The 13844-nt window shown below is 37.6% G+C and overlaps 1 protein-coding gene across 1 annotated transcript; it reads right to left on the reverse strand.

Moving 5' to 3' along the window:
• Positions 1 to 5431: 5431 nt before the first annotated feature.
• LOC125240129 (zinc finger protein 540-like) lies at positions 5432 to 10442 on the reverse strand. Its single transcript, XM_048147976.1, has 4 exons — positions 10427 to 10442; positions 9737 to 9868; positions 7549 to 7703; positions 5432 to 6517 (listed from the first exon to the last, which is right to left on the reverse strand). The coding sequence occupies exons 1-4, from the start codon at positions 10440 to 10442 to the stop codon at positions 5528 to 5530; spliced, it is 1293 nt and encodes a 430-aa protein (XP_048003933.1). The 3' UTR covers positions 5432 to 5527.
• Positions 10443 to 13844: the final 3402 nt, after the last annotated feature.

The following is a 13844-nucleotide window of genomic DNA, read 5'->3' on the forward strand; positions in this document are numbered from 1 at the left end:
TCGCTCCCACTTACAAATCCGGTACGCTCATCTGTTAGCGCGATTAGATTACCAGGTTCTGGTTTCTTACTAGTGAAGTATTATATTCTTTGTTTCTTACCAATTATCATTCATGTCCTTTTTAATGCATGAATGTCGATATGGTTATTATCTTGACGTCGATAAAAATTAAACAATACACATCATCACTAGGCCAAGAACATAACCTAAAAACAGTTTGCAGATGGAGAATTAATATGGTATTAGTTTAATATTATCAAAATTGAACGAAGGAAACTCCCCAATCTCAATATGACAATGGGAAGGTGGGGAAAATCAGGAGCCGACATAGTGTGGTCACCCTACTTGATACATTTGTATGAGAAAAGTTATGTCTGAATATCTTTAAAACCAGACAACGAATATAAAATATTAGATGGTGGATATTTAGTAAAAATTTTTACTAAATGTTGAAGTACTTTCGAGTGTCTTAGGTGCTACAAATCGTAAGATATTTACATTTTTAACTTTCTCAAAACGTGTGGACTGAGTGAGCACTTACAAAAATTTATTATAAAAAAACCTGACACGTTAGTGGTTCGTTTTGTATTTTACAAATTCCCATTTCACTTTTACTAAACTATACACATATAATAGCGGTCTAAATCTTATGTTTTTCATCAAAATTCGACTTTTCAAAAGTGTGTGGATTGAGTGAGCATAAGAAACTATTTGTAAAAAATTTAATACGTCACTAGGTGATCTAATATTTATAGAGGTAGGTTGGCCTATTTTTTACTAAATGTTAGTATATAAATATTATATGTTAAATGAATATATTCACTGTTTTCATTGGTGGTTTGTGAGAACTGAGTGAGCATATGTTAATGGCTGTATCTTTTGATTTATCTTTTTACAAATTCAGAGATTCGTTTTACAATTGTTTTAGAACTTTTACTAAATGATCAGCATATTTTTTTTTATTTTCGGAAGGTGCTCACTCAATCCACACACACACCAAAAATCGGCCCCCAGCGGGCCGATTTTTGAGTCTCACGCGTTCGAATTCAGAAAATTGTCACTGAAAATAATAGGCAAGTCACCGTTTTCAACCGGTATTTTAGTGACAGTAAGACTCAATAATCGGCCCCCTACTCGCGATTCTGAGAAGAATGAGCCCCAACACGTCCAGATCTGGTGAAATTCGATATTCGGGATTTAATTTGGAAAACGCCCAGAAAAGGGTCCATAAGCCTCAAGGTTCTAACACATAGTAGTTCATCCTCACTTTCTCGGCACGTGGCAAACCAAGAACAAACGGGCCTCTCGATCTCGCTCGTTTTTAACCCCCGACGCAAAAACGACGGGGTGTTATAAGTTTGACGTGTATGTCTGTCTGTGGCATCGTAGCTCTCGAACGGATAAATAAGAATAAGAAAACATTTATTGACACACAAATAAAAATTGAACATTTACACAAAAATATTAAAAAATAAAATAGACAATTAGCATGCATGTCAAAAGGAACGGGCTCAGCATGTTATGCCATTTTGTTACAAATTGACGGCGCAACGCTGATTTTCAGTCCGAGTGAACCGATTTTGATTTAGTTTTTTTTGTCTGAAAGCTGAGTTAGTCGGGGGTGTTCTTAACCATGTTTCATGAAAATCGGTCCACTATCACGCGGTCGGGGGTTTTTTCAAAATGTCAATTTTGTGGCTAGGACGTGCAAGTTGTGGAATGAGCTACCTTCTGAGGTGTTCCCCTTGCGCTATAACATGGGGTTCTTCAAGAAGCAGGTAATATTTAGAGGGTTCTCAAAGTTCGGCAACGCATAAGTGCAGGCTGTGCAGGCTCCCCTAAGGCCTGATTTAGACGGCGTGCGAACTCGCATGCGATTTTAGTTAAATTGCGGGCTGTTAAGGTTAGGTACACATACAATTTTGCACATCAAATACCGCAATGTAATAAAGCTCGTATACGAGTTCTCGTACCGTCTAAATGGGTCCTAATGCTTATGTCCATGGGCGGCGATGATTGCTTCCCATCAGGCGGTTCGTCCGCTCGTTTGCAGCCTATTTCATAAAAAAATAGTACGAAACACGTGCGAAGAGGTAATTTGCAATTCGTGTTGATCCAAAACAATCCCAGTCGTGTTTCAATTCATAGCCTCTCGTTCCTAATTTCCGCCTTGCCGTACTTGTATCGTAATTAATATACTATTCTTAACCCACGATGAAAAACGACGTGGTGTTATAAGTTCGACGTGTCTGTCTGTGGCATCGTAGCTCCCGAACGGATTTAGATTTAGTTTTTTTTTGTCTGAAAGCTGAGTTAGTCGGGAGTGTTCAGCCATGTTTCATGAAAATCGGTCTACCTACTACGTCGGGGTTTTATCAAAATTCTAATTTTGTGGTTAGGTTATTAGTAAATCGGCGAGTACAATTAGGCAAAAAAGAGAAATAATACTTCATTTTTAACCGCCTTCCAAATCTCAAAGGAAGGGGTTATCAAGTCGTCTGTATGTTTTTTTTTATTTTTTTTTAATGTTTGTTCCTCGATATCTCCGTCGTTACTAGACCGATTTTGAAAATTTTTTTTTTGATTGAATGTATATGCATACAGATTGGTCCCATTTTTCTCAGAACCCAGTTCTGATGATGGGATCCTGGAGAAATCGAGGGAACTCCTCAAATCTGAAAGGCATACATATGGTGATTTTTGTGTTTTTAAAGGAACAGCATGCATTTACGTACGGAACAGTGACATTTGGTGCAGTGGAACTCCTGATGATGGTCAGAATGGAACTCCTCAAATCTGAACGGCACACTTATAGTGACTTTGGTATTTTTATAAGAACAACATGCACTTACGTCCAGAACAGTGATATTTGGTGCAGTGGAATTGCTGATGATGGTCAGAACGGAACTCCTCAAATCTGAACGGCACACTTATAGTGACTTTGGTATTTTTATAAGAACAGCATGCACATACGTCCAGAACAGTGACATTTGGTGCAGTGGAACTGCTGATGAAGAGTGAGCCGCCCCTGGTTAGAGTTCCGTTCTGATAATCATTCTCATCTGTAAGTACTTCAGAATCATCCAGATTTCAAAATTGGTTCAGAAATGACGGAGATATCGAATAACAAACATTAAAAAAATATACAGACGAATTGTTAACATAATCCAACATTTGAAAGTATTTATCACCAGAACCCCAAAGGAAGGCGGTTTTTTTTTCTTAAAAATTATTTATCATATAAACACTCCAAGCTAAGCTCTCGGTAATTGTGTCATATACTTGAAAATTTCGACCCTTGCTTTCGTGTACCGATGGCCGAGTGGTTGAGGCATCCGTCCGGTTAACGAAGTACGCTGGTTCGAATCCAGCTTGGAACACTTGGAGGCATTGGTCATTTTTTCTTTGTATATGACATTTATTTAATGTTTATAAACACTTTTCTCATACAAAAGAGACTCAATAGATGCCACATGCAAAACGATTTACATAGACGGTAGCACCCCTATTATATTATACTCTTTTTTGTCGGGTTGTAAAGGCAGGAATTAAAAAAAAACAATACTGCTACAATTTTTTTATATAACATTGTTATTCAATTTGAATAAATACTTATATCACAGATGTCATATACACCGTGTTTCACTTAACACTAAAAACCTGAAAACTGTTTGTTCAGAATCGAGAGTAGAATCGATTGAGGTATAATATCTTGATGGGGGTAATATTTTTTGTTTTAATTTGTATTATTAGTTATTGTTTACGTGCCCATTCTACAAATTCGTAATACAACATTGTGCATATCATATTGTTAGAGGTTTTATACCTTTTTCAGTATTTAAGGGTATTAATACTGGCTGGTTACTTGGACGATTTTTTTTCTGCTACGAAATAGACGTTGTGCGTCAGTTTAAATTTAAAGTTTATCATAAGTCATAACAAACTGAACTCGTACCTAATTACAACCTTGTCATTTTGAATTTTAGGTTTAAATTTGCTTACTGAGTCACCTGTTCAATTTGAAGTTTACTGTGAGACAGATTAAAGTGCTTTACATTGCCATAGCTGTCTATTGGTGAACCTTGTGTCGTTGCAGTAACGTACACAATTAAACAGTTTGAAGGCTTATGATGGTAGCTAGCAATTATTTTATTGAGTGTAGAGTTAAAAGCCGAGTAGAGCTGCACAGAAAATTAAAAATTCAATTTAAACAAATAATAATCATCAGATTAAAAAATGAACATCCTAGATACGTTTAAAAAAATAAAAATCAGTTGGGGCGTCTGAGGTTTTGAGTGATACCGGAAACACGGTGTATAATATAGATCAAGCAAACGTATCTACTTAGCGTGTCAAATGAACTAAGTAAAATCCACTGAGTTGTCCGTCTTTATTCGCAGCTTGCAGCTTTCGGGCGTCAATTTTTGTAAGTCGAAGTCAACAAAAACATTAAAAATGTCCCGTTACGTGATATTTAATTGCAACAACACAGAAATTTTGGACACTCAAGGGCCTGAGACATATTTAAAATCACGGGCAAGTACATACGGGCAACTTCAGTACATAATCTGACACGCTCGGCTCCTATACAAATAGATGAACTTATTTCTTCTATCTAAATCTAATTCTGTGACAATGTACAGTCGACTACAATAGTTATTTGTTTTCACAAAATTTTTCACCGCACCAACACGAACAAAATACTGACTATAAAACATCCAAATAAATGAAATCCATTAATTTATTCAATATTTATGATTCATAATCATAATTTATAGGCAAAATCTAGCAGCCATCAAGACATCGACAGCAAGACATCGAGTTAAAATTCGTATGAAATTACTTTGCCCCCACAAGGGGCAAAACAAACAGAGACAAACAGCATAGCAATTGCATTTTATCCACAAGGATAAAATGCAATTTTGCTATCTGTTTTCGAATAGCAAAGAAAGCCTTTACCAGTTGGTGTGGTGAAAAGAGATGTATCCACTTTTTCGCCTTATTACAACGCAAATAAGGTGAAAAAGTGGATACATCTCCTTGTAGTCGAATGTACAACTTCACTTTTCCGAATTGTGTCGCTAACTTCAAACCTGGGTAAATCCATTCTGCTTTAAGGTTGAATATATAAAAAATTTAATATGATCTGAAAGTCTGAAGCGCTGGTGGCCTAGCGGTAAGAGCGTGCGACTTTCAATCCGGAGGTCGCGGGTTCGAACCCCGGCTCGTACCAATGAGTTTTTCGGAACTTATGTGCGAAATGTCATTCGATATTTGCCAGTCGCTTTTCGGTGAAGGAAAACATCGTGAGGAAACCAGACTAATTCCTACGCCTAGTTACCCCTTGGGTTGGAAGGTTAGATGGCAGTCGCCTTCGTAAAACTAGTGCCTACGCCAAATCTTGGGATTAGTTGTCACAGCGGACCCCATGAGCCGCCGAAAATGCCGGGATAACGCAAGGATGATGATGATGATGATCTGAAAGATAATCAACCTTGTAGCAGAATGGATTTACCCAGTTTTGAAGTTAAGCGACACAATTCACCTCAGGATGACGCGTCTTCATATGTCCCTTCAAGCTGCAGTTCTGCACAAAAGCCTGTCCGCACACCGCGCAAGCAAACCTCCTGTCGTTATCATGTATCCGCATATGCTCTCGCAACGTCTTCTTCCTCGCATATGCCTTCTTACACACACTACACTCAAATATCCTTGCCCCATTATGCTTTACCATATGCGTGTTCAACTCTTTCCGAGCAAAAAACTTCGCAAAACATATTTCGCACTCAAATGAACGCTCTTCCATGTGATCTCGCTTCATATGCTGCGACAACATATACCTTCTTATATAAACTTTATCGCAAACATTACATTTATATTCTACCTGCGGCTGACCATGTATTGCAACTAAGTGTTGGTATCGTCTAAAATAATCCGTGAATCGCTCCGAACATTTTGAACACTTAAATCGCTTCACCATTTTATGCACCGTATCTACATGGTTCTTCAACTTTAATTGCGATGGGAACACTTTTTTACACGTCTCACATTCAAAATTGCCTTCCACATGAGCTGTTTTAATATGTGTGTTTAATCTGTGACCAGTTACAAATCCCGTGTCGCATTTATCACAGTTATAATTTCTGAAATGTTCATTCATATGTCTTTCTATTGATCCAAATGTCTCATACTTTGTTTCACATATTTGGCAAATATAATTATTATCCATAGGTATTTTAAATGGTATTAATCTGTCGTCTAACTTAGGGTAAAACTTTTTGTTATGTTTCGATTCTAGATGGAGTTGAAGATCTTTTAAAGTATTTAAGCCAGTATCACATAAGGTACACTTTAAGTATGTTATGTCCACATTTATAACGAGACAGTAAGTGCTAAGGGAATGTAAAGATTTCTTTATGTCAGCTATTTTGTGTTCTTTTTGGTGTGTCCTTAATTCTTCTATGTTGTCGAAAATGTTTTTGCAGTAGTAACAAGGCAGTCCTTCTCTGCTTCTTCCCTAAAAGAAAGTTTAAAAAATATAGTTTATGTTCAGTCCAAATATTAAAATTTTTTAAATAAATTTAAAAGTGGAAAATTTAGCTTTCTTGGATGAGACTTGAACTCACTTCTTTAGTATGGCATTATACTTTGGGGCAATAGTGTAGACATTTATTCTATTTTAGATTGCAGAAAAGTCCAAAGTTTTACAATTAACTTTTGATAGGTTAAAAATCATGTTATTATTTTTAATGAATATCATTATGTTACTTCATCGGTCACTTCTGTAGTATTATTTCGTACGGCCGTATACTTTGGGGTAATGTCGATATGATATAAATATGTATGTAAATATATTTTATAAATATATACCAAAGAGGAATAAGGAGGAAAGACTGACAACTCCATACATCAGTAAATGCGAGTTATTTTTAGTGACATCTAGCGTCAATCTCGCGTCGATGTCGCGACGAACGAAAAGTCTAATTGCTCAACAATTTTTAGCTAATATTACAATAGTATTAATCAGTATTCTTCAATTCCTTCTGCTTGTAATATATGTTGTAAACTGTTTTGCTATCAAATTTTTGGCAGACGCGACACTGTTGACACCTAGTGTCGAGTAGTGGTATTGATAATGTACGCTATTTGACGCGTGATTGACGCTACAAAATATGGAGTTACAACTCTTTCCTTGCTTATTCCTCTATGATATCATAAATTAAATATAACAAGATCATACCATCCCATACATTAAAATGCGACCGCCTACGAACGCGCTTACACTCCACCACACATAGATGGCGCCACCAAAAAATGCCTTGTTGCCACCGATTATTTGTAGATTGGCATTAAGTGTCAATTCCGAGCCGTAAATCTATGTCAAAAGTGACACTTAACGCCATCTACAAGTATAATCGAAAGCTACAAGACATTTTTTGTAGCGCCATCTATGTGTGGTGGAGTGTAAGCGCGGTCTTAGGCGGTCGCATTTTAATGTACGGGATGGTATGATCTTGTTATATTTAATTTATGATGATATGTACATACCTTGAAAGCAGTAACATTGGAGTTCTCCAATATAAGCAGTGCGTTGTCGATGTAAGCTGCTTTCTCAGTGATGACGGGTCGCTGGTCGCTTTTTTTTTTACTTTCAGATTTCTTGATAAGTAGGGGTTTTATATGTTTTGACCGAGTGTCCTTTCCTGCAAGAAATAGTATATTACGATACAAGTGCGTAAAAAAGGATGTTCGAAACGAGTGGCCATAAATTAAAACACGACCGAAGGGAGTGTTTTAAATCGAGACGAGTTACGAATTTCCTTGTCTCACGTGTATCGTACGACGTTTTTCAGTACAGATGGCCCGAAGTTTTGACCTGATATATAATGAACCACTTCTCGCACTAGTGCGTAAAAAAATTACGAGGGCTGGCTGATAAGTCACCGAAGTGAGTAATTAAAAAAAATATAATTAAAAAAGTTGTAATGTCATTCTAATCTTTAGGCTTTTACGTAAATAACAAGGCAATATTAGGTTCTTATAAATTGAATAATTATATATTCGAGAGACCTAAAGAAAAGCTGTATTGATTTTCATGAAAATGGAAAAATCCGAAGTGCGTGCGGTAATTAAGTATTATGTTTTGAAAGGTAAAACTGCAACACAAATAAAAACCAAACTGGACCGCGTTTTGGGCTCTTCTTCGCCATCTTTAAGCACAGTTCACACTTGGGTTACCGACTTCAGACGTGGTCGGCAGAGCTGTACAGATGCTCCCCGCAGCGGACGGCCTATAGAGGTAACGACATCGGAAATTATCAACAAGGTAAAAAAAATTGTACTAGATGATCGTCGTGTGAAATTGGTGGAAATAGCAGAGATGGTAAACATTTCAAAGGAACGTGTTTTTAACATTTTGCATCAACATTTGGAAATGAACAAGCTTTGTGCACGTTGGGTGCCGCGTCTCTTGACAGACGAGCAAAAACAAACCCGCAAGGATGTTTCGGACAAGTGTTTGGAGAAGTACAGGCATAATCCTAAGGAGTTTTTACGTCGATACATAACGGTTGGCGAGACGTGGATCCACCACTACACGCCAGAAACAAAAGAGCAGTCTAGGCAGTGGACCAATCGGGGTGAACCTGCCCCTAAGAAAGCGAAAACGGTTTAGTCCGCCGGTAAAGTAATGGCTACCGTATTTTGGGATTGCAAAGGAGTAGTTTTTGTGGATTATCTTCAAAAGGGAAAAACAATAAACGCCCAATATTATGCAGATCTGTTACAAAGCCTCCACAACGCAATTCAAGAAAAAAGGCCTCACTTAAAAAAGAAAAAAATTTTGCTCCATCAGGATAACGCCCCTGTTCACACAGCCAAAGTTGCAATGGCTAAAATCGAGGAGTTGCACATCGAATTGTTACCCCATCCCCCGTATTCACCAGACTTGGCCCCTTGCGACTTCCATCTGTTCCCGAACCTCAAAAAGTGGCTAGGCGGACAAAAATTTTCTTCGAATACTGAAGTCATAGATGCTGTTAATAGGTATTTTGAGGGACTTTAAGAGTCATTTTTTAAAAATGGGATAATGGCCTTGGAGAGACGTTGGACTAAGTGCGTAGACTTAGAAGGGACTTACGTTGAAAAATAAAATATCACATTTAGATATATTGTCTTATTTCTGTGCCATTTCGGATACTTATCAACCGACCCTCGTACCATCTGTACTGAGGTAAAGGAAGTTCGAAACGAGTGGCGTCAAATTAAAATAGTAAGTTTTGGTGAAAATGTGGAAGCTGGTGAATTTATGGTTTTATTTTTTTTATACCACGTCGGTGGCAAACAGGTATACGGTCCGCCTGATGGAAAGCGGTCACCGCAAAAATTGTTTGTATGAAACACAGAACTATATTTAGATAGAAGAAACAAGTTCATCTATTTGTATAGGGGCCGAGCGTGTCAAATTTTGTACTGAAGTTGTTTCTTGCCTGTAATTTTAAATATGTCTCAGGCTCTTGATTGTTCATAATTTTTGTGTTGTTGCAATTGAATATCACGTAACGAGGCATTTTTTATGTTTTGATTGACTTCAACTTACAAAAATTGACGCCCGAAAGCTGCAAGCTGCGATTAAAGACGGACAACTCAGTGGATTTCACTGAGTTCATTTTACACGCTAAGTAGATACGTTTGCTTGATCTATGGTATATATGACATCTGTGGTATGAAAACTCACCTTCCTTGTCTTCAGTCTCCATATAATCATCAGCATCTGGCTCTCTCTTTACTTCCATTGCCCCTTCTTGTATCTCAATCACCGGCTCAAAGAACATTTCTTGCTTTTTCTCAAGGTTCTGTAGATCTTTCTCTGTAAGCATAGAACACTAATAGTTTAATATATAAAAAAAAACTTTATTTCAGACTAGAGATGGGCCGAATATGGACTTTGCCGAATAAGAATATTCGACCGAACATTCGGTTCAGCTCTTACCGAACCGAACATTCGGCCGAATATTCGGTTACACCATATTTAGAAAACGGATGTTAAGAAAAAACTATTAAATGATTGATAATGGTTACATATATTATGTTACTAGAACTACATAATTATGTTATTACGATTTAGTGAATTTAACTAAAACTTAGTTAAAACAACTCTAAACTCTTCTCAATATTTTGATTGATTGATTGATTGATACGGTTTTTCCAACTTTGTATTTGTATTTTGACGCATAGGCAATTATCTCTTTCTAGTAGTTCCTTAGAAAGCTACTAAAATAGGAGCTTATTATCCAAAGGAATACGTAAGATCTTCATTATTTTTTTACTTTGTTTATTCGGTAAATATTCGGCAAAGCAACCGAATTATTCGGCCGAATACGAACATTGAAAAACTTGCCGAATATGCCGAATACCGAATATTTACCGAATATTCGGCCCATCTCTATTTCAGACCAAAGACCATACAGTGAGCAAATACATTTTTAAAAACTTATTCTAAGAAGGTATATTGTCTTCGGTTACCGCGATAGTTACTATAGAGGAATAAGTATGGGAAGAGTTGTAACCCATACATACATTAGTAAATGCGGGTTATTTGTATAGGCATAGTTAAGTGACATCTAGCGACAATCACGCGTCAACTAGCGTAAATTATCAGTACTACTACTTGTCAATAGATGTCGCGACAAACGAAGAAAGAGTCTAATGCTCAACACTTTGTTAAGGTTTTACTTCTCACAATTTGACAATGACTATAGTGAGACTCTTCTCCATAATGGCATCAAGACCGTTAAAGACTTTTGTCCTGAGTAATAAAAAGATTTTTTTTTCAATCAGTTATACTAATAACTCTGAAACTAGGCGAAATCCAGAAATGTATATATGACATTTTAGTTTTAATGGGATCAAGAATACGCTGTTAAAATATCTCTCTCAATGCTCACAAGCACCATGTATTTGTTACAAAATTTTAGGTAGAAGGTATATTATTTATTTATATAAACTTTATTGCACAGTTGGAAAAAAAAGTACAAATGGCGGACTTAATGCCTTAAGGCATTCTCTGCCAGTCAACCATAGGGCCAAACAGAAATTCGCGTATGTGGGTGCAGTGAGAAAAATAAATTTAGAAAGCAGATTTAGATATTACAGTATTACACATACATATGATCACGCCTGTATCCCATAAAGGGGTAGGCAGAGCACATGAAACAACTTAAGCTTCAGTGCCACTCTTGGCATATAAGGGGTTGAAAGAAAACGAAACTGTGACATTGCAGTGACAGGTTGCCAGCCTCTCGCCTACGCCACAATTTAACCCATATCCCATAGTCGCTTTCTACGACACCCACGGGAAGAAAGGGGGTGGTGAAATTCTTAACTCTTCACCACACAGGCGCAATACACACAATAAGGCACAAGGCGCAATATTACAGTATTATAATTTAAAATAAGATTGTGGCTAGTGTTTATTTCACAAAAATCTTTCTTTCAATGGTTCAATAGTTCTTTACTTGCATCATATACACATAGCTGGGCACCGTTAATCAAATAGTTAACTTCGTTAATCGCTAATCCGTTACTAAAAAAGTTAACTTCGTTAATCGTTAAAGCGATACATTTCGACAAATTTAACGTAAGTTAAAGTTAATCGTTAATCCGTTAACACTTGAAAAAAAATGAAATTTTCTTTAAATATTTAGTTGCATCAGTATCCACTATAACGTATTATATTTCTGTAAAAGGCCGAAGTACAGCTAGCCTATTGAACTCTAGGCTGCACGTGGAAGGCAGTGATCGCCTGAGCTACTGCCAAGAGCTGTGTCAGGAGAGATGCTGGCGGTGACGGGACTGTTGTGGCACTTTGGGCGGTAGAGGCTAGGGAAGCGAATGTGGTCGTAAATAGGGCTCGAATTTGCTGCCCTATCACTACAACAGTCGCCATGGTAAAGCTTAGGATTCACCGAATCAAAGTTAGTAAAAACAAATAGTAGAGTTTGCATTATCCGACGAGTTTTTAATATTCGAATAATTCGGATAATACAATTTTTATTATTCGAATATTCGAATAATTCGGATAATTTCGGATAATTTATTAAACGGAACAAAATTAATGTTCCAGGTGCGTATAAGCGTGAAATTGATAACGGCTGAGATAGATGAGCGCCAAAATGCGAAATGTACCTACATATTTTATTTATTTTTTGCGTAAATCAGCAAACTGTAGAAATTAAAACACACCTAGCTCTCTATCTCTATTTCGTTCTATGACTAGAATCTTGCAATCAGATAGTGAGCTGTTGATATAAGACAGTAGTAGTAATTAGTTAGGTGTAAAGTATAAGGAGAAGTTTTTCTGACAACACCTTTACCTTGGAAATGGATGGTAGAGAGGATGGCTTGTTGAGAGTGGAACGTGAGACAACATCATTGGATATAATGATGGTTATAGGGCCATACAGCGTTGTCATATTATCCGATCCGATATCGGATGTAGGAAGGATGTCAAAGGCAAAAATCAAAGATGGCGCATTGAATGATTTCGAGAATGTATAGGAGTCGGTCCTCCGCTCGATCGGATCGGATACTCATCTTAAATCTGCGGGGGCCCTTCCGGCTACACTTCGACCCATCGGGATCTTTTGTGAAATTACCCCCTTCGATCTTAAGATCCTTCAGCTATTCAGGAGCTTCTCGACCATCTCCACGTATCGGATGATGAGGCTCATGGGTAGCTCTCTGATGTCCTTTGGTACAAGGTAGCCTGCTCCAAAGTTCTTCATTCTTTGTCTGGAGAGGGCATGACATTCACACATTAGATGTCTGATGGTCTCTTCCTCTTCGCCGCACATGCGACAATCAGTGTAGTCAGCGTGTCCCATCTTGGCCAAAATTCCTTTGATCCCGTAATGGCCTGTGAACACCCCCGTTATAATTTGGAGTTTTCTTTTGCCTAGCTTTCCTAACTTTTTGCTCCATCCAGATTCAACCCTCCGCATAAAGAGCTTTGAATGCTTCAGACCTAACAGGGCATCCCACTCTTTTTGGTGATTAGCCTTTGCTTGGTCTTTAATAGCCGCTTTAATGGTTCCTTCGGATCTGTGAAGTTGTCTACAGATCCGGCCTGGCCTTGGCAAGTTCATCAGCATTTTCATTGCCAATGAAGCCTTCGTACCCCGGTATCCATACCAGTTGCACCTTGTTTTGCCTTCCAAGCTTGTTAAGAGCTTGGATGCCGTTTAATACCAGTCTAGAGTCAACTCTGGGCGATGTGAAGGCTTTGAGTGCCGCCTGACTGTCGCTGAGTATATAGATATTCTTTCCTTGGGTTTGTCTAACTATATTCTTATGTACACAGGTAATTATTGGGTATGTCTCGGCTTGGAAGACAGTGGCATAATTGTCCATGCTGATACTACCACTGTAGTCACTAGTCATTTTCATAAATGCCTACGCCCGTACCAAATGCCATCTTGGACCGGATCGGATACTTAATATAAAAAGTTGAAAACTCTTTTCGTAGGCTCTAAACAAAAACGTCCTGGTTAGGGTCTTAGAACAGGAATGAGCAAAGATATAGGTACTCGTTCAAAACAGAATAACCAAAAAAAGAGAAGCAATTAGTCGAAGACACTTTCTATCCAGGTGTGGATCATTTAAAACCTTAGTTGCACAGTGGCTGGTACCAAAGTACCACTGGAAGAGAAGAGGTGATAAATAAGTAAGTAAATTCTTTATTGTACCACCAACATAAAATATACCAGACATAAAATTTAAAAGAATGAAGAAGGAGGAGGTACAAAGGCGAACTTATTTAAACATTCAAATCCAAAACGCCTCAA

The sequence above is a fragment of the Leguminivora glycinivorella genome, chromosome 26 (genome assembly GCF_023078275.1).
Source record: "Leguminivora glycinivorella isolate SPB_JAAS2020 chromosome 26, LegGlyc_1.1, whole genome shotgun sequence".
NCBI classification, from domain to species: domain Eukaryota; kingdom Metazoa; phylum Arthropoda; class Insecta; order Lepidoptera; family Tortricidae; genus Leguminivora; species Leguminivora glycinivorella.